At 45.1% G+C, this 21,645-nt stretch overlaps 1 protein-coding gene across 1 annotated transcript in view; it reads left to right on the forward strand.

The window, feature by feature from the left end:
• The first annotated feature begins 6,287 nt into the window (after window positions 1-6,287).
• Window positions 6,288-21,645, forward strand: part of LRRC1 (leucine rich repeat containing 1) — a 123,803-nt gene continuing 108,445 nt past the window's right edge. Inside the window, exon 1 of the mRNA XM_084889454.1 lies at window positions 6,288-6,688. Coding sequence (XP_084745580.1) covers window positions 6,530-6,688 — 159 coding nt within the window. The 5' untranslated portion in view covers window positions 6,288-6,529. The remainder of the gene's footprint in view (window positions 6,689-21,645) is intronic.

The raw sequence follows: 21,645 nt of genomic DNA on the forward strand, positions 1-21,645 counted from the left end.
GATGCACCTGAAACCAAGGCACATGCCCTTGACTGGAACTGAACCTGGGACCCTCCAGTCTACAGGCCGACACTTTATCCACTGAGCCAAACCGGTTTCGGCAAAATACACTTTCTAAAATTGTATTTTATAAGGGCTTAATAGTAGTCTCAGATGATAGAAGAACTAGTAAACTTGAATTTAGATCAATGTATTATCCAATCTGAAGAACAGAGAAAAAAAAATGCTGGGGGGTGGAAAGCAGAGCCTTAAGTAAAGATAAGACAATATCAAAAAGTCTAACATCTGTAAAATTGGAGAGAGAGAGAGAGAGAGAGAGAGAGAGAGAGAGAGAGAGAGATAGATAGATAGATAATGGGGCAAAAAATTTGAGAAATCAAGGATGAAAATATTCTAAATTTGGTGAAAGTTATATTTTTATGGTTGAGATTTAGTAAACCCCAATCAAGATAAATACAGATATATAATAATCAAATTGCTAAAAGGCAAAGATAAAGAGAAAATATTGAAAGCAAAGGAAAATAAATGATACACGAGTTAGCACCAATTTGAAATATTGCTAACTTTTCGTAAGAAATAGTGGGTATCAGAAAATGGATCACTTTTAGATTACTGAAATAAAAGATTGTCAATCTAGAATTCTGTATCCACTGAAAAGGTCCTTATAGAATTAAGTTGAAATAAAGACACTACAGATAGGTAGGAATGAAGAACACTGCAAATAGTAAACATTTGTGTAAATATGAGACTATTTTTCTCTTATTTCTGTAAAATAAATATAACTTTAAAAATTATAAAACTGTGTTGAGTTTATAACATATGTAAATGTAATATATATAAAAACTGTAACATAAAGGACCAAAGAGGATAGATAATTTAATGAATTGGTGTACTCACTCTAAATTAACTGAAAATCTGATGAAGCATTAAATCCCTAGAGCAATGTCTATAACTAGCCAATAGACAAATATGGTGTGAAAAGTAGAACAGAGGAACAAAAATCAGATGGTACAAACAGAAACCAAATTATAAAATAGACTCAACCCAAACATATCATTGATTATATTAAATATTTATAGATGTTTCTGTCTCTCACTCTCCCTTCCTCTCTCTAAAAATCAATTTAAGAAAATCTTTTAAAATGTAAATAGGCTAAACATTCTAGATAAAAAATAAGAAATGGAGGATATCATTTTAATTGTAAAGTAACAAGAGATTTTAGGATGGTGACTTTGGTTCTTATTATAAAGTTTGTTGAATTTTAAACTAAACCAATTTACCCAAGATATTGGCTCTCAGGTTTCTTGAATGGTTTGAGTGTCCTTGCCTTACAGCAGGTATACATAATCTCTGAAACATATCCTTAAATTCAAGTTTGGAAAAGTAGATATTGGGGTCAGAGTGCTTCTCCTCCCAGAGAACTTTGGGGTGCTTAAGGAAATTTCTTCCTAGTATTCAGCATTGCATATAATAGAATTTCATTTGCTTGTTTGACTTGCATATAAATACCTCAAAGGGTTACTCAAATGACCCTTTATAGGACAAAAAAGATCAGCTTCTCTCTGTATTTAAAAAAAAAATAGTACTATGGTTGTAATATTTTCCTTAATAACTGCCTGTCATCCAATAAGGTTGACCCAGTGTGTGGCATATAGTAGGCACTCAATAAATAACAAAATATGACCTAGCCCTAGAAATAACTTATAATTGCATGTTGAATACATGTACTTGTATACTATTGATTAACTTTTAAAGTTAGTTTTGTTTATGTATAAGTTTTATCTAATAATTTTAAGTGTAAAGTTTGATGAGTTTAATAAACATACAGTTCTATAACCATAATCACAACCAAGATATAGAATAACTCCATTACCCCAAAACAATATTTCCCCATTTCTCCCAGTTCTGGCTGCAGGTACCCACTGATCTAGGTTTTGATACTTTATATTAGCTTTCATTTTCTAGAATTTATATATATATATATATTCACATGGCATGCACTCTTATGTCTGGCTTCTTTTGCTCAGCATAATGTTTTTGAGTTTCATTCTAGTTGTTATACATATCAGTATGTTCCCTTTTATTGTTATTTTATTGTCTTGGTATGGTATATTTTGTTTATTCATTCATCTTTTAAAAATATTTTAAAATTGATTTTTAAAGAGAGAGGGAGAAGGGCATTGATGTGAGCGGGAAACATTTATCAGCTGCCTCCTGCATACCCCCTAATGGCGATTGAGCCCACAACCTGGGCATGTGCCCTGACTGGGAATTGAACTGGTACCCTTTTGATACACAGGAGGATGCCCAACCAACTGAGACATACCAGTGAGGGCTACTCATTCATCTTTTAAAAACTATTTGGATTATTTCCAGTTTTTGAATATTATTCACAAAATTGCTATCAACATTTGTAGACAAGCCTTTGTATAAAGATGTTTTAATTTTTTTTGTGTGTGTAAATATGCAGGAATAGAATGACTAGATCATTGGGGTAGGCATATGCTTATAAGAAACTTCCCAATTGTTTTCTGAAAGTGGTTTTAACATTTTACATTCCCACTAGCAATGCATGAGTTCCAGTTGCTCTATATCTTCAGTAACACATGAAACTTTTTTTAGTCATTCAAATGGATAGGTAGTGGTGTCTCATTTTAAAATTCAGAGGGTCAAATCTCTGAATCCCCATTCTGACCCTGTCTTACTAGCTATCACTCTGGGCTTCCAATTTAAAAAAAATTAATGACAATCATATTAAATATATTAATAAGAGAATAACATTAATTTGGCATTTATCATTCTCCTGACCTCAGAGTGTAAGCTTCATAAGGGCAAGACCTACCTGGTTCTTTGTATCTAGCACAATTCATGATCTGGTGTGCACATTTACTAGTTATCTGTTGCTATGTAATAAAGTACCTCACGTCTTAGCAGCTTAAAATAATAAACATTCATTGTTTCCCACAATTTCTAAGTGCTAGAAATCCAGGAATAGCCTAGTTTAGTAGTCCTGGGTCAGGGTATATCATGAGGTTGCAGTTAAGCCATTGGCTGGTGCTACAGTCATTTGAAGGCTTGACTAGGGCTGAAGGATTGACATCAATTTGCAAGAGGTCTCAGTTCCTGATGGCTGTTGTCAGCAGTCCTCAATTCCTTGCCATGCGAATCCCTCCAATGGGCTGCTCAAAACAGGTTTTCCCGAAGTGAGTGATCCAAGAGACACAAAGATAGGAGTTGATTACACAGACCAATCAGGAGATGGGAATGGTTGGGGTGCACCCAAAGGGTTGGCTAACACAGTGCATAGTGAATATTTATTGATTGAACTAATGTGGCCTGACACTCTGCCAAGCATTTTACTTACATCATCTCATTTAATCCTGATAACAATTCATGGACCATTGTCTTCATTTGAGATTGATGAAACTCAGGCTCATAAAGTTAAGCAACATTTCTACAAAGCTATTAGGTGGCAGAGCTGAAGTTCAAAGCCAGACCTCTCTAGCCCCAAAGGCTGTGAAAAATGATTCACACTGAAAATGAATGAATTGCACTACTCGAAAAAAATAGATTTAGGTCTTTTAAATTTTATTTATATTGCATATGCAATTTATTTGTATATGGGAAAGAAACTAGAAACTATATCAACAAGGAAACCTTAACATCCCGCAGGAGGATAAAAAATTGGTTCCCTATTTTCCAGCTGACAAAGTGGTTTTCATTTTTTTTTCTCTCTTACCAGACTAATGTTTCAAATTCTTTTTTATTTATTTTTATTTTTTTTAAAGATTTTAAAAATTTTATTTATATTTTTAACACTTTTAAATTACATTTATTGTGATGATATTGGTTAATAAAATCATGTAGGTTTCAAGAGTACATTTAAAAAATATATTTTATTGATTTTTTTTCAAATTCTTTTAAAAAAAATATATATTTTTATTGATTTCAGAGAGGAAGGGAGAGGGAGAGAGAGAGATGGAAAAATCAATGATGAGAAAGAATCATTGATTGGCTTCCTTCTGCACACCACCTACTGGGGATTGAGCCTGCAACCGGGGCATGTGCCCTTGACCAGAATTCAACCTGGGACCCTTCAGTCTGCAGGTGAATGCTCTATCCACTGAGCAAAACCAGCTAGGGCTGTTCCAAATTCTTGGCAGGTGCTTGGAAACAAGGGAAGACAAGAATTTTGCCACTGACTTTCCATAGAGTCATCACAGGTTTGCTGTCATATAGTGTGCATATGGCACTGTGGTGGCTTCAGGGTTCTACAAAGCAAGTGAAACTGTTCCTGATGTCCGGGTAGGGAGCGGGGAGGGGCGGTCACGGTCTCTTTGGGATTAAGGTGATAACACAAGGAAGTGAAAGTTTCCTGGAGAGGCACACAGGGAATGCTTAGTGAGGTCTGAGTTTTTAAGAAGATCAGCCACATCTTTAAAAACACATTTGGCATTTATTAAAATAACTAGTGTGATCATCTCTGGAAGTTAGTAGAAGATTACGATGAGGGAGCCTGGCTTCCTCCTTCCCTCCGTCCCTTCCTCCCTTCCTTTTTAAAGCAGTTGGAAAATTTGCAAAGACAGTGGCTTGCTTACCATGGCAGACACAGACTCTCAGTGAGGAACCACAGCTTTCCACTAAAGGTGGCACAAAACGGGCTTCTGGAATACAAGAACAAGGAAGAAACGTAGCTAAGGTTCAAAGTCCAGACAGCCTTTCCAGAGAATGAGGGCTCCACAAAGACAAACAGAAGAGAGTGGGGAGTGGGGAGGGCAAGGGCTTTAGGGATTGTTTAGGTTTAAAGAGTTAAGGTGATACCGCTGGGGTAGGAATGCCTTCCTAGCAGAGTTGAAATGAAGAGCTCCCCTCCCGCTCACCCAGGGGAAACCGCCCGTTGCACAGGTGGAACTAAGAGGAGAGTCTGAAGCCACCTATGCCCTGCAAAAACTTGTTTCAGACCAACCTTTACTTTGGCCACTGAGCATGCTCAACTTTCAGACTTCTGCAGAAGTGCAGATTCTGTGGCTCTAGATTTTATCTTCAGTAGCTGGAGGCGGGGGAGCGAGGGTGGCAGAGGCCACAGGTGGAATCCGGTGTTTGGGTACACTCCAAGGGGGAAAGTATGAGGACTAGGGGGCAGTTGGGAGAGGAGTCAGACATCTATCAACGCGATTGGCTCTGACCTGGTGGGCAAGCCTCTAGGAAGGAGACAGTGTGGTGATTCTCAGACACTGAGTGATACAAAGAGTTACAGGAGCAGAGGGGCAAAATTCAGGGTTCTGGCCCTTGTCCTTGGGTATGAATCCGGGTCAAAAGAACAGTCATTACTATCTGTGCTGTCCGGGGTTACCTGTTGCAAGTTACCTGTTGCAAGGGATTGGGTGTCCGTGCAGACAACAGGAGCCAGGAGGAGGGTCACCAGGCAGTCCCCGCGCGACCTGTACCACCTCCCCTGCTTGTCCCTCTAACACCATCCAGACCGGTCGCCAGGGGCCAAACATCTGGCCAGGCAGAACAGGTACAGAAACTCACTCTTACCAGCTCACTTTGACATTTGGGCTCCTGATGGGGTGCACCCACACCTATGAGAATCTCGCGGACTCTTTTCCCCTCCTCCCCCTCCCCCCCAAGCCGCTGGTGGCATGGGGATTTCCTTTTACTATGAATGAACAGTGATTGCCGAAGATGTGCTCCGCGGTTACACAGCCTGCAGGCGGTGCCCGCGGGCCAGAAGGCAAGGCAAGGGCCCTGGCTCCGCGCGGGACTCACTCGCTGGGGCTTCGGTGGACGGAGAGCGCACACGTGGCTGAGAAAGCAGCATCAGGACGGCGGAGACCCCTCACTACGCTTCTGGGCGGTCCTGCCTGACCCCGGAAGAGAAAGTTGTTTTGGGGAAGGGGAGAGCGCTCGGGGAGAGGAGAGCGAGTTAAGTAAAACTAAAAAAAAATAAAAGTTGTTCTGCTCCGCTCGGGCTGCCTCTCCCCGGCCTCATCTTTGCATTTAGTCTCCTGTGCAGCCTGGCTTCCTCAGGGGGCTCGATGCTCCCCAAGTCTGGGTCCAAGTAGGGAGTGGGGGGGGGATCGGACCTCGAGCGCCCGGTCCGCAGGTCCACGACCCTCCCCGGGTCCGGTCGCCGGGAAAACCCGGCGCGGAGCATCCCCGGGACGGGAAACGCCCTGGGCGCGCGCCCACTGGCGCGCATGCTCCGTCGCGCGGAGGCGGCGAGTAGGAAGCTCTGCGCGGCGGCGGCTGCGGCGGCGGCGGCGGCGGCGGCGGCGAGACTGGAGGGTGGGAGGGGACGCACCGGCTGGCGGGCGGGGGCGCTGGGACGAGGCTGTGGCTCCCGCCCCGGGTTCCTGGGGGCGTTTCAGGCCGCGAAGGTCCGCGCGCGAGGAGCCAGCGAGCACGGGAGCCAACGAGCGCGGAGAGGGCAGCGGGCGGAGCGGAGCCGCCGGGCGGAGCGGGCTCAGAGCCCGGGGGTGTCCGCGGCTCGGGACCCGGCGGCGGCGGCGGCGGCGGGGCGGCGATGTTCCACTGCATCCCCCTGTGGCGGTGCAACCGTCATGTGGAGACCATCGACAAGCGCCACTGCTCGCTCGTCTACGTCCCCGAGGAGATCTACCGCTACGCCCGCAGCCTGGAGGAGCTCTTGTTGGATGCCAACCAGCTCCGCGAGCTGCCCGAGGTGAGTGTCCGGCCTCACCTGAGCGCCGCCCGGGGAGCGCGGCCGAGCGGGGCCGGCCCGCCTCGCCGCCCCCTGCCTCCTCTCGCCCCTCCGCTGTCCCCTCGTCCCCTTCCCCGCCTCCGGAGCCGGCCGGCCGGCGCGTCCCTCGGGCACTACCTCTGCCTGCATTCACCTGCTTCTTGCTCCGTGCACCCCCTTCCTCCCTCCGCCAGCCCCCACAAAAGTTTCCTTCCATTGTATACAGAGCGACTTGATGTCTTCCTAGTCTCTAAAGCCTGTTGCGGCTTGGGGAAACATTCGGATGAGTTTAGATCCGCGTCTGGGTGCTAACGAACACCTGGCACCTTCGCCTGGGCAGGTGAGGAGCCGCCAGGTGGCTCGGGCTGTTTCCCGCTGGAAGCACCGAGCGCTGCATCCCGCTCTCCGCCCTCCGGGCCAGGACCCTCCTCGCCCCGCATCTCCCGGCCCAGGGCTGGTCCTGGAGAAGGTGGGCAGCGCCCTGGTGAGCCTCTTCATCTCGGCGTCTGGCGAGGAATGTGCTCGGGCCTTATCGCCATGTATCGTGCTTGGGAGAGCTGTAGCTTGGCCGGCCTGCCTGAAGCCCCAGGAGCGGCCCCGAGGTCTAGGGGTTGGGGGTAAGGGGCCGCAGGAGAGCTGGCTGCGCCAGGGGTTGCGGTGGGCAGGTTGCCCAGGTGCTCGCCTCTTGGACCTGCCTGCGTGGACCTGTTGTGTGGAAGCAGCCGCACTCAGCCAGCCAGCCCTCAGCCTCCTGACTTCTGCCCTAGCAGCGATGCCTTACTGCTTCAGAGTTTTGCTTGTTACATAAATCTATCAAGTATGCTTGAACTTGTCAAGGGGACACATGCTGATTGCGCTTTAATGGAGGAGGATCGGGACTGCAAACTTTTCCACCTTCGAGCTTGCCCCGGGAACTCAGCCTGAGTGACCCTTCAGGAGGAAGGTATCCCAAATCCAGGGGTGTGCAATGCAGGAAGTCAGAGTGCAATAATTCAAAGGTGTGCAGGAAGTAGGGAGGTTCCTGGAGGCCGGAGAGCACCCGCAGGCCTGCCTGAGCCTTGAAACGCTGGTAACTTGCTCGTCCTTTAGTGAACACAGAGCCAAGCAAGACCTTGTCACAGACACACCTCGCTAGTCAGACCTTCTGGCTTGTTAGAATGACCCGATATGGTCTCCAGCGCTGACGGCATGTTTTAAAAAGCAGAACTGTGTGTTTTTCCCCCCTCAATATTTCAAGTGTTGTTATTCTTCTTGGATTAATTAATTTTCCTTGGTTGGCGTAGAATTGATTGGAAGCTTTACGCCCTGTAATCACGGGGATTATCCTTGCTAGGATCTTTGCAAAGCCCCCCCCCCCCCCCCCCAGCTTTATTTAGCTTAGAAGCCCAAGAGCCATCCAGTTCCCTCAGGCATTTATTATTTTGCAGGCTCTTTCAAACACAGGCTTTAGCTTTTGTCTGGCCTTTAACTTTCTTAAATTCGACTTGAAAGTCGTAAGCTCACTTACTGCCTTATGTTGTAGTAAGTGTTAAGTGTTGCCATCTCCAGAAATATAGAATATGTAATTTAATACTCTTCGCGGGCTTCAGAATGAAGTTATTAAAGATTGAGTGAAAAGCTGTTCAGCTAGAAATGTTCCAGTGCTTTGTGGTGTTTTTGTTTGTTGGTTCATTTTCTTTTGCAAAACTGGGAAATTTCCTTGGACTAGATTGGCTTTTCATTCCCTTTTGAAAGGTTGTGGGTTTTCCTGCACTGTTGGGGATTTCAGCTTGGTATGGGAATTATGGGTTTTGGAAATGTCAGGTATTTCTACTGATCCTAAGTGGAAACTTCTGAGAAACTCAAAATACAGTCTGATAGAACTCTGTAAAAACAGTGTATAAACATGCTTTTCAAAGGCTAAGGGTGGCCTTGCTTATGGGTAATCCTCTCTCTCACAGCCCTTAAACCAGAATCTGTTTCTCCTTGACTATTGTACATCTGGGGGCCTGGGGTGTACAAGCCAGATACTTTCATTCGGAGTTCAAGTCTTCCCTTGGGCCATGTGATCTTTCACCTCCGAGTCCTGGATGACTCATTAGCAGGGCTCACTGCTCTCCCTGCCCCCTTCCCCAACCTCTGTCTCCTTACCTGCCACATCACCAGTGGGCCTCTCTTTCTGACAGACCTCCAAGGTCCTTGTGGTCACTGGCAGCATGCTCTCTCTGTAATTTATTTGAAAGCACAAAGGGGAATCCTGCACTCCCTACCTCAACAGCAGAGATACACACACACACACACACACACACACACACTCACTCCCCCCCCCCCCCCCCACCCCAGACTTCAGCTTAAGAAAAAGCATCTCCTCTCCACTGAAAGTCCTGCCACCCCTGGTTTGCTCCTCCAACCCCCTCATTTTACAAACTGAGACTCAGAATTGAAGTGACTCTTTCAGGTTTATCTAGCTGTTTAGATACAGAGTCGCTGGTCATCCTCCTGTGCATGTGTCCACCAACTATATCAGCCTCGCAGGAATCTGGCCTCACACCCATCAGACTTTCATTTATTTAGCCCCTCCTGCTTTACGCATGTCACCAAACCTGGGCCTCCGTCAAACATTTATTGACCTTTCGTTATCTGCTAGTGGCCCAGAACACAGAGATGAATGGAGATATGGTTCCTACGAACTGTTCACAGCTTTGTGGGGAGGCCGATGTGGTCACTGTGGAGTGGAGCAGGCACCACAGTTATCAAACTTGATGGTTACTGATCTGATGGAATCTCCTTTGCTGAACGTGCACCAGCCATCCTCAGCAGTGTGTTCCCTCGGGATCAGAAGGCTCTTCTGTAGGGAAGGTTGAGATCGCTCATCTTTGGCCTGGCCCCGGTTGGAAGATGGTCTCACCTTTCCCATCCACCTGCTTCTCGCCACCTCCCCCAGCTTGATCCATTTGGGATGTGTATTAACAGAGATAGACTTGAACCTCCTGGAGGTGTCCACGTGTTTTTGCTCACCCTTGTGAGCACAGAGCCCAGCGCACCCAGGAGGTGCTGCTTACTGAACAGCTGTCCATCTGCTGAACGAATGTGGCCGAGACCGATACAAATTTTCCTCCTCTTCTTGTTGCTCTCCCCTTAAACATATCACCACTCCAGCATCTATGCTTTTCTGATATACTCAGAAAATACTCACGTTGGAAGCAGCTTCAGAAGTTAAGATCGTGTGGTAGTGACATTGTTTTGTCTTCCTCTAGACCCCTCTGTACTTCCTTCTTGTGTATGACATCACCATTCCCCCCTCAGTGTGCAGTGATTCTCGAATACTTTCAAATATGTGTTTTACTGTCATCTCTCTAGCACCAGTACATGCACCTAGTCCAGTGGTTGGCAAACTCATTAGTCAACAGAGCCAAATAGCAACAGTACAACGATTGAAATTTCTTTTGAGAGCCAAAAAACGACTTCTGCGCATGGACCGTGAAGTTTCAATCGCACTGTACCTGCATGCCCGCACGTGGTATTTTGTGGAAGAGCCACACTCAAGGGCCAAAGAGCCGCATGTGGCTTGAGAGCCGCAGTTTGCCGACCACTGACCTAGTCTAATAGCGGAATTTTGAGTGAATGCTTTCAAACCTTTTTAGTATAAAAACTGGTTTCATCTCGGCGCCTCCTTTTAGAGTTCAGCTAGAGTTCTTTCCATGGATGCCAGATGACATCCACCCCTTCATATCTCCTTTCTTATAGCCTGCTTTATTTTTTCCTCGCCCTTAGAATACGTGTCACAACCTAACTTGAGACTGCACATACTTGCTTAGTTTTTCTTTGACTTCTCCTCAGTTAGAACATAAGCTCCATGAGGACAAGGATGTAAGTTAGTGGCTGGACATAGGATGCTATTTCTGGTACATAGTGTTTATTGCACGAATGAGTCCATATGTCTGGCCATGGGTAGGCTGCGCCTATTTCTTATCCATTGTAATTCTCCTTCTACAGTCTGATTTCTACAGTACACCAGCCTATTGAAATTAGTAATGACAAAATGTTAGTCAGAATTCAGTGGTCTTGCTTTTCTAGTCTTTGTTCTATATCTCTTCTGAGCTGGAGACATTTAAAAAATATGTTTTTATTGGTTTCTCAGAGAGAGAGAGAGAGGGAGGGAGAGAGAGAGAGGGGGGGGGAAGAGAGAGGAAGGGAGGAAGGGAGAGGGATAGAGAGACAGAAACATTGATGTGAGAGAAACATCATTTGGCTGCCTCCTGCATGCCCCCTACTGGGAATCGAGCCTGCAACTGGGGCATGTGCCCTGACTGGGAATTAAACCAGTGACTTCTTGGTTCGTGGGTCCACACTTGAGCCCCACAGGAGACTTTGATCTTATATTTTTGAAATACTTTTTATGAATGTGACTTGAACAGCTCCAGCTGTGATCTGTTAAGAGCATATCTATCCCCACTTGGAATAGTCCCTTTGTCTTAAATCCACCATACCTTGTCTCCTGACCTGGCTTCTTTCCCCACCGGTTTCCTTTTTAAAGGATGGGACTGCCATTCTTCCTGTCTCTACAAGTCCATGGACTTACTTTCTCTCCTTTCATCTCGTCACTAAGTCCTGTCATTTTTCTCTCAAAATGCCGTCTTTTCTCTCTGGTTCCCCTGGATTCCTGCTGTCCGTTGCTGGTCCCCCCTGCCGGGGCTCTTGGGGCTAGTGGTGAGGAGCAGAGAGCAGGCTGCTGCCACCGTTCATGTGCAGCCCCACCACGTGCATGCTTTCCTCAAGCCTTGGCTTCCTCCCGTGTGAGAGCAGTGCCCACTTTATAGGCTCTTCTGGCGTTTAAGAGAGAATGCATGCCAAGCGCTCAGGGTTAGGTCTAAGATGTCTAAGATCTTTCTGGATTCTGTGGCAAGACACTTTTATTGTAAGATGTTTTTTCTTTTTCTTAAAAAAAAAATATTTTATTGATTTTTTTACAGAGAGAAAGGGAGAGGGATAGAAAGCTAGAAACATCGATGATGAGAGAAACATCAACCACGACCAATGTACATGCCCTTGACTGAAATCTAACCTGGGACCTTTCAGTTCGCAGACCGACGCTCTATCCACTGAGCCAAACCGGTTTCGGCAAGACGTTTTTTTCTTAAACTGGAGGTTTAAAACTTTTTTTTCTCCCCTGGGAGTTTGTAAGTTACTTTTGAAAACCAGAATTAAATTTGAAATCGTCTTTTAAGTAATAATTTTAAAGATCATAGGTTCTGTAATATCTGTATCACTACAAATGAGTAGCACCCTAAGGTTTTAGTGCCTGTGTTTGATTGAGCATTCCTTTGATTGTCTGTAGCAAAGGGGGAAAGAGCAGATGTGGCCTTGCTGCAGAAATCACGTGTTTGGGTCGGTTGGTGGCTGGAAGTCACATGAGCAAAGGTTTCATAGCAGTCATTAGAGAAGAGTGATGGCTAGCTGAGGGGGCCTGGGGCCCACGGTGGTGCAGGCATGCGGAATTGCAAGGAACGTGCTCCGAGGTGTTGTTGTATTTAATACTCTATGAGCAGCCACGCGTGTCAGTAACATTGCATCACCGTCATCTGTCATGTTAAATTAATGTTGAGTCATCTTTTATTGATTTTTACCAGATTTTTAAATTGCTTCATCTTATAGTTTTATAAGAGCTGAACACAGGGAGGACATATCTCTTTTTATATTTGGTCATACTTAAACAACATTGTAATAAAAATAATTTAAGGCAAAGCTTAGGCGGAAAGGAGCCCAAAAGAGTACTTTGTATTTATAGTGGCGATCTACACATTTCTCAAGTTAGGAGAACAGCTCTCATTTCTCATGTGTATTGTTGTTATTACTTGTTCTAAACCGTTTAACATTTGTTTTCTGGCTCTTGTATGTGTTGGTACAACCCCCCTTTTTCTTCTCTTCCACTCCTGCCCCCTTCCATCTTTACAAGTAAAGAAACAGACCTAGAGAAGTTGTAAATTTAAGAGTCTCTTTAATTAAGAAATATTTAATGAGTATCTGCTACATATGAATAATAATTGTAATAGCCATCACTTGTTGAGATTTTACTGAGCTTCAAACATTGTATTAAATGCTCTACATAAATTATTTCCCTTAAACTGAATAACATCTCATGTTAGTCATTATAATTTCACTTTTGCAAGTGCAGAAACTGAGACTTATTTAATAAAGTTATGCAAGAGGCTTGTTTAAGAAAATTGGTCAAGGATAGCATAGGATATATAGTCAATAATATTGTAATAACTATGTATGAAGCCAGTTGGGTACTGGAAATATCAGGGGGAACACTTTGTAAAGTATATGATTGTCTAACCACGATGATGTACACCTGAAACTAATACAAAATAATATTGAATGTAAACTGTAAGTAAGAAAAAAAAAAGAAAGAAAAAGAAACTTGGTCCAGACCAGTTCTGGAGTGAACATTTGATTCCAGCTCCACATTCATGAGCTGGGAGCCCACTTGGGAGCAAGGAGGCGTGCCATTGTGACTCCAGTGACAGCTCTGAGGTGTCTCACATTCTCCTGGGAGCTGAGGGAAGGCTTTAGATGTGACATCCACACTAGACTGAAAAGAGGGAAAAAGCATGTCGTTGTTGCCGAAACCCATCCTTCCCAGGTGGCTAGAATGAGGGTGTCTTTGTGTTTGGGAATTTTGCTCAGGAGCTGAGCCCTGCTCTGTAGGCAGAGGTGGCCCATGATGGTGTGTAGGCAGAGGGGCAGTATAGTTGGATCTCTGTTTTAGAAATGTAGTTCTGGGGCACAGTAAGGTGTGGAGTCAGGGAGACCTGTCAGGAGCCTGCTGCGGTGGTCCAGCCAACGGAAAGGAAAAGGCACCTGTGAGAGGGACAGAGGGGATGATTTTGTCCAAGATGTTAACACAGGGAGTTCTCTGGTCCAGGGCTCTTTCTGCTCTGCCACCTTCCATGCTGTGCTGACCATGCGAGGCACCTCATCAATCCCTGGGGGACATTCACCACTTTTTTGTGGGCATGTTCTTCTTGATTATGGGGTGTGTCTATATTCAGAGTGTGAATTGCTAGCTAAGACCTGACAAGTTTTCTAAGTAAGGTGGGAGTTGCAGGGGGAGATGGACAGCCAGATGCACTGTGGATGGGAAAGTTTATTTTTGATTTCCGATAATGTGTCATGAAGTTTATAAAAATGCAAGCCTCTGGGTTCTCTTTTTTATGAGTAACACGATTGTGTACTGTGTATGTAACTGTACCATAAACTTTAGTTTTATCAGCCTCTGCTGATGCTTTAAAAGACTAACACTTGGAGCATTTTTGTTATTCTAGAGCAGTTGTCAGCAAACTCATTAGTCAACAGAGCCCAATATCAATAGTACAACGATTGAAATTTCTTTTGAGAGCCAAATTTTTTAAACTTAAACTTCTAACGCCACTTCTTCAAAATAGACTCGCCTAGGCCATGGTATTTTGTGGAAGAGCCACACTCAAGGGGCCAAAGAACTGCATGCGGCTTGCGAGTGCAGTTTGCCGACCACGGTTCTAGAGTAACTTGGAAGATGCTTGTTGCTGGCATGTCTTTTAAAATAAACAGCTCAATAGTTTTACTTTGAGAAAAAGTGAAACTATTCACTTAAAACTTTTCTAGAGTTGACAGTCGAGTCATGCTGATAAACTAGCAAAATGAACCTGCCTCCTCAGTTCCCCTCCCCACAACCTTCCAGCCCACTGTCCTCACTGCCAGAATTTTCAGTTTCTGTCCCATGATAAGTAGGTACTGTACTTGGGATATCCTTAAAAAGGACCTTTTACTACAGACTTGAAAATTTACAGGTAAGGTATAGCTGGTATTTACACCAGAGGGTCAGAAATAGCAATGCAAACATTTCTTAGCCATAACGACAAAAATCCCACCCATGATCTTGGCTGTGCCGTGGAATAGAAGCATTGGGCTCTTTTGGTGAGACTCTTGTATGCACTACAGGCTTCTCTCTGCTCAGGGAAAGTTTGCTTATATTTTAGGACTCTACCCGGAACTCAGCGCTAGAAATGCTTGTCCTTTACTTCATGTGATAGTTATGAGGGATGATGAGTAATGCATAGAAGAAACTTCTGGCTGTCCATTTACTTTCGCTTGGGTGTTATTTAGTGGACAGGAATGATAATTACTGTTGCATGTGGTATTTTAGAAATCTAATGGTGTGTGTGTGTGTGTGTTTGTGTGTGTGTGTGTAATGTAAAATACTTTATCTCCTAGAAGGAAGATGTAGAATATTTAAAACATAATTTGTTATCATTATTTTGAAGGATTTTCTTATCTAGCCTGTCACGTCTAGATTACAGAGAGATGGACTCCATTGCAAGAAATTTGGCAGTTCTGTTTCCAAAAGGGACGGATTTGTCATTTGGTGGGTGGAAGGAGGTGTCACACCAAACTGTTTCCTGGGCCCTGTCCCTCCCCGACCACTCTTGTCACCTTTCTTTCCACAGTCCACACCCACTCCTGGGGAAAAGGTCATCAGGAGGGGCTGCCGGCTGACTTGAGGTGGAAATTAGGAGCTCAAGCCCAGCGAACAGTTGTGAAGGCCAGAGAGTAGTTTCTGAACGTCTGAGGGTGTGACCTGGCCTCTGGCTGCTTGACCTGATTTGGAAGGTTCTTGACTTGATTGAGGAGAAGCTGAGACCCCTGAGGCGCATGCTTGTTAGTGCAGCCGGCCTGTCTCTGGACCCTCTGGACTGTGACATCCTCACAATCGCCTTGTTTTTACTCTGCTGGATGCTTAAAAGAATTCAAAGAATTTTTAAAAGGTGACATTTTCGCTGGTTGAGGAGAGTTTAGCGTCATGGAATTCCTAATGTATCCAATATGGGTCTGCTGTGGAGTGGGCTCTGGGGTGCATCAGGAAAGCAGGACTCTTTCAGATGGGCTGGGAAGGGGAGGGCAGGCACTGCAGGCGGGCAGCTTTGAGGTGATACCATGTTGTGTTGTGGAGCAGGCACCCTCACTGTGGGTTGACTTGGTTCTATTTCTGGAGCAGAAGGGTAGGACTGTGCAGGATGTGGGGGGCATTAATTAACTTGGTGTGATGACAGCGTGGATCAGCTCCTCTCTCTGTCCCTTCTACTGAAGTGTCGGTTCAGGCCCAAGACTTTTGCTTAAAGAGAAAGCATGTACAATGGTTAGGAGATTGACCTCTCAGCTGTGACACCTTTGGCAAGTATAATAGTAACTCAGCCTCACTGTGTCTCAGTTTGCTCATCTGTAAAAAGAAGGTAATAATAGTTCCCACCCAATAAAGATGTATGAAGATTAAATGGGTTAATATGTGTAAATGCTGGGAACAGTGTCTGTAATATAGAGAGTAACCATTAAAATCTCATCATTGTTGTTAGCATTTTGACTCTTTTGTGGTAGAGGCCCAAGCTCCTTCATTCTTGTCTCCTTCAAACCTTTTCTCAGCACTTGATCAAATGTGCTGGTGTGACTTCCTGCTTCTGACACCTGCAGGATACAACCTGCCAGCATTTTTGTCCTCTATCCTTTCCACCTTATCTCCCATCTCTTTCCAACTTGAACCTTGTGTTTCTGCAACAATTAGCTGCCCTTAGTTACTGACATACCGTTTCATGCTCCTGAGTCTTCGTTTTCCTTCCTCTGTTTATTGTCAGCTACTCTTTCTACATTTCTCTGCCTGGCTCATTGTTCTTGATCCCATGGGACCCAGCTTAGGTGACATCATTCATCTGGAAAGTCTTCCCTCTCCTCCTCTCTGGTCTCTGGGGGACACTTGTGTCACTAGTCCTACCTCTTTGTAATTATCTCCGTCCCCCATCAAAGCGAGTTCCTTAAAGCTACGCAACTTTTCTTTGCATTCCTGCTGCGTAACAGGGTGGTTGGCACAGAGCAGACATTTAGTATGTGTTTGAGCAGCGTTCTTGGGGAAGTTTTCAGCCCTGTTGGGGAGTGGATTTAGAAATGGCCTTGAGCCAGACCTATCAGTGAGAGCTTGAAGATGACTTCAGAAGAGCTGACTCGCTGCAGTCCTTGCTTGTGTGGGTGGCATCATGCTGGAGTGAAGTCCACCCCGGGTCCTTGTCCTTGTTCTGTCCAACACTAGCATTGTGACCTGGGGCAAATCGCAGAATCTCTTGAGTCTCAGTTTCCTTATCTGAGTGATGATGGGATATTGTCAGTGACATTCAAGGTCCCTTTGAATTCTGATCTCTTTGGATGCTGATATTATGGGTTTTTTATGACTCAGTGCCCTTAGGAGACTGTCACTTGTGCACGTGCTTTGTGAGGTTGCTGGGTGAGGGTTAGTAGAACCACAAGTCTAGGCTTAATCATTATAATCAAGGATTAGATAATAGGAGAAACTGCTCCAAATAATTAACCTCCTGTGGTCAGTTGTTGATTCCTAGAGCCAATTAAGGGGAAAAGATCAGCAGATTTTCTTTGGTTAACACACACACACACACACACACACACACACACCCTTTGAACACTGAATTATTCCCCCTGTGTCTATTGCATTTTCCCAGCCTTCAGAAGTGAGGTTAAATGAGCACTTGGCTAGGACTTGTCTCCTTGTTAAATGAATTCAAATAAATCAGAGGTGATTGCTTGAAATTATCACTGGGCCGAGAGACTATATTTTGGGAAACTTGGTTTGGAGACCCAAGTTAAGAATCCCTGTGGGTTAATGGCAGACTAAGGTGGCTTCTCAAGGAGTACATTAGGATGAGAGAGAGAGAGAGAGAGAAAGAGAGAGAGAGAGAGAGAGAGAGAGAGAGAGAGAGAGAGAGAGAATGAATGTGTGTGTGTGTGTGTGTGTGTGTGTGTGTGTGTGTGTGTGTTAAATTTTCTTCTCCTGCTGAATCCTTGGCTTTCTGACTCGATGTTGGTGCCAGGCTTCCTGAAGGGGGCCTGGGGATAGATCTTCCCCATTCCCTGTCCCTCACATTCCCATGTACATGCGTGCTGCCTGGGCTTTAGGAATAGTTCTGTCTAGCAAGGCAGATGTCTTACCTTGTCCTTCTGGGGTTTGGTGGGGCTCACCTACAGGGCTTGGCCATACTGTGAGGAGTTTGGATTTTTTTTGTCAGTTGGAGTAAGAGGGAGGGGGTCGCAAGCCCATAAAGATCTCTGATTTATGCCTTACAAGCTCACTCTGCCTACTGGTTAGCAGTTAGTCTGTAGGGAGGAGGAGGAGGAGGAGTGGGAGAGCTGGAGAGGAGGCTTTTTGTGGAAAGGTTTCATTCAGATCAGAGCTGACGGTGACTTAGACAAGGGTTGTAGCAGTGAGTAATGACAGGGTGAAGACCTGCTGATGTATGGAGTCCAGTCTTTTGGTTTTAATAAGTGGGGAGATGGCAGAGCCATTGACCAGGTTGGGGAAGACTGGGAAAGGGAAGGAACAATGTAGGAACTGGCAAGTACCTGAGTTGGGGCACGGTGAAAGTTTTTATGAACTTAGGAGAGGAAGCCTGGGCAATGATAATTACAGTACAGACAGCAAACATTTTTTGAGCAATATGCCTTGCACTGTTGTAAATATTCCCCATGATTAGCTCATTTAATCCTTACCACAACCATAGCTTCGTTTTACATAGAAAGCTTTATTTTACCACTGAGGACACTGCTGGGACACCAAGATGAATCACTTTGCTAAAGTTACACAGCAGAGCTGGGGTTCAAGAGCCATTTCTCTTAGCTATGGAGGCCTTCTTTCCTCAAGGTCAGACTTGGGGAGACCGTGTTGTCTGCACCAAAAGCCACCTGATGGGCCAGGAGTTGTGTCTGTTCTGTGAAAGGGAACAGGGAGAGACCTATGACCCCTGGGTTATTTTTGCATTTTTTAAAGAAAAAGAGTAGTGAGCTGAAATATTGTATTAAGAAGCAGGTCACCAAATATTCTTGTGCTCCTCCAAGCCTAGGCTTTTAAAGACGATTAGTGGTACCCATTCTTTGGTGTGGGTTTTTTTTTTTTTTTTACCTTTAGGAAGTAACTTATAGCTGTATCCTTGCACTGTTGAAAGCACATCTGTTTGGGAAAAGGAGAGAAGTCTTACTGAATATAACAAGCACTGCTTTTATCATAGCAGTACCCCCAATATAATTCTGCTCGCAATTGTTTAGCTATTATACTGTTTGTCTCTGCTCTCAAAGCATGATATCAAGGAATTAGCTGACGAGGCAGCCATTAGTCTTGACTGAAAAGGTCAGTATTCTAAAGAGGTTCTAATGTACTTTCTGGAACTATACATATGCCAATAACACTGCAAATGAATGCTAACAAGATTAAGTTAATTGAAAATATGAATTTTATAGTGGATTTACTTCACCTAGTATCATGTTATGATTATCCCCATACCTGATTTCTCAACAGAACTTCATTCTAAAATGGCAAGAGGAGCCCTGGCCAATGTGGCTCATTTGGTTGGAGCATCGTCCCGCACACCAAGAGGTGGTGGGTTCGATTCCCGGTCAGGACACATATCCAGGTTGCGGGAATCATCCTCTCTCTAAAATGAAATAAAATAAAATGACAAGAGGAAGGATGGGGAAAGTGTTAACACATGACTGCATTTTTGGTAACTACTGGTTCACTGAAGTAATACAGAGGCCAGGAGAAAGCAGTTCGGCCCCTACTCTTCTACCTTTCCCACCCCATCATTCTTTAGTAATGTACTGTTTAAAAAGAAAATGTGTAAATTTGTCATGTAAGGTACATATATCAGAGGGTTATTGTGTGTGATGGGCAGTTTATGTGGTCTTTGAACATTTATATGTTCTAAAAAGTTTTATTTCAGTTTTCAGGTTTAGGTTCAAAGTAAGTTTGGTCCAAGAGCAATGTCCAGTAACTTCTGTGGTTCATTTGATGTTAGTTTCCCCTTAGGGAGAGAGGATTCAGCCTTGGATAAATAGGAGTGTACATATTTGGAATACTCTTGACTTCAAATAACAAACATTTCAACCTAAGCTGCCTTAAGTGAAGGAGGTATTTAGCGACCTCCCCTATCAGGAGCCAGGGTTAGCAGGTTGGCCTGCTGTGCACTGCTGGGACTTCTGTGGGGCTTGCTGGGCCTCTCTCCTGCTGCTGCTCCTCACAGGGGGCATCCCGAGGGAAAGGATGGAGTCCCAGGGCCAGGCCAGTCATTTCTTCTTCTTCTTTTCTTTATAGTGATAGGCAGGTAGGCAAGGAAGGCATGGAATAGGAATAGAGAGGTTGGGAATGGGTGTGGGGTGCAGTGTCTGCTACAAGAAAAAAGGAAGAGAGGCAGACAGTGTGAGTCTGCCGGGCTCTTGCAACACCTTCTCTCCCATCAGCCAGTAGTAGATGGTTGTGAAGTTTCTCTCTAGTTTAACCCTCTTGTCTTCTGCCAAAACCACAGGGACCATCTGCTCAGGAAAAGCCTATAGTAGGAATAATTTCTGTTTCCAAGTTTCTCTCCCCCCCGCCCCCCCTTTTTAAAATAAGCTTGTACATACATGTACACATTTTCCCTAGATTTTGTTCTCACTGTGTGTGGGAGAGATTTTGTAAGAGAAGCAAATAGAATAATATAAACATTAATTTGCCATATATACTTATTTTCTAAATTGTTAAATTCTGATGTACTTCCTAATGTACTTTTTAATAGTTAAACGTCTATGACTTAGTGGTCTCACGTATTACAGACCTCCGGCCTTTGTCAGTGCTGTGGTCTCTGCTGGTAATGCTCTTCTCCAGGGCAGATGCCGCCTCCTCTGTGAAGCCCTCCCAGGTCTAATCGCAGCCAAGTCTCCCTCCTCCTCCAGCCCTGTGCAGCTCACTTCTCTCCTGCTGTTTATTAGGGTGCGACTTAACTGTGCATCTGTTCCCTCAGTTTGTCATCAAGGATTTACTTATGTCTCTGTTCTACATATTAGGGAGTTTGGGGTCTTACTCATAGAAAATGCTTTAAAAGTGCCTGTTGCATTAAGCCAATTTTTGTATAAAGTAGTTTAGATGCATCGACCCTCAAATATTTCTCATTGCGCCTTGGTGTAATGGATTATTCTGAGGGTCTGATGATGCCAGCAGTACAGCTTCAGTCTAGTTCAGTCTGAGCCTGGCGCCTCCTTCCCCGAGGAGGTTGGGGGGTACTGTGTGTGGCCACAGACATAGAGCTGGCTCCCCTAGGCATGTTACATTTGTTTGCTGTCCACCTGAGTTGGGGGGGGGGGGTGCTGCTGGCTGAGTCAGCCTGTCCTGCTGGCAGAGGGTCAACAGTAGCTGGGAAAGATAACACACCATTAGTCATGTTGACAGAAGGAGGGCTCCTCTCCCTCTGGCCTCTCAGTAGAGGTGCTAATGAGGAGCAAAATGGCCAAAAGGCAGGAAGTGTTTCTGAAGCCCTGGGCCTGGGCTGCCCACACATTGGATGACCTGCGCTGCCCTGCCCTGCCCTTGGAAGAGAGGAATGAACTCTGAGGTGCCATTTTGAAAAAACCAGTAGTAGCTCTTTATTGACTGTCTGCGTAGTCCAGATGGACCACGAGGCACTTAAACAGAATTTGTTTGGTCCTCACGTTAGCCTTATATGGGAGGGCTTTTTAAAGTCCTGTGTTAGATGAGAAAATTGAGGCCTCGCTCTTTACTAAGGTCACTGAGGTGGGAAATGACCTGGCTGGGTAGGTCAGACTCCAAGAGCTGATGCTTTTTCATGCCACGTGGTAATCTGGCAGACCCACCCTGGTGGCCTTGAGATCTTCATGCAGCTAATGTGCATTGAAGGCCCACTGTGTTCTTAATGGGCATGTAAAGGTGAGTGACAGTCCCTGCCTCTCGGGGTCAGAGTTTAGTGATGGCACCAGACATGAGCAAATTGTGGTGAGGCCTGGGTTGTGGAGCTGGCTGCATGGTTTCGAGGTAAAGGGCAGGGGGCACAGCACAGCAAAGTGCTGTCGGAGGCCTGGGCTTTAAGGAGAGGGTGTCC

This window comes from Pipistrellus hanaki (genome assembly GCF_964339955.1).
Source record: "Pipistrellus hanaki genome assembly, chromosome: 7".
Classification (NCBI taxonomy): domain Eukaryota; kingdom Metazoa; phylum Chordata; class Mammalia; order Chiroptera; family Vespertilionidae; genus Pipistrellus; species Pipistrellus hanaki.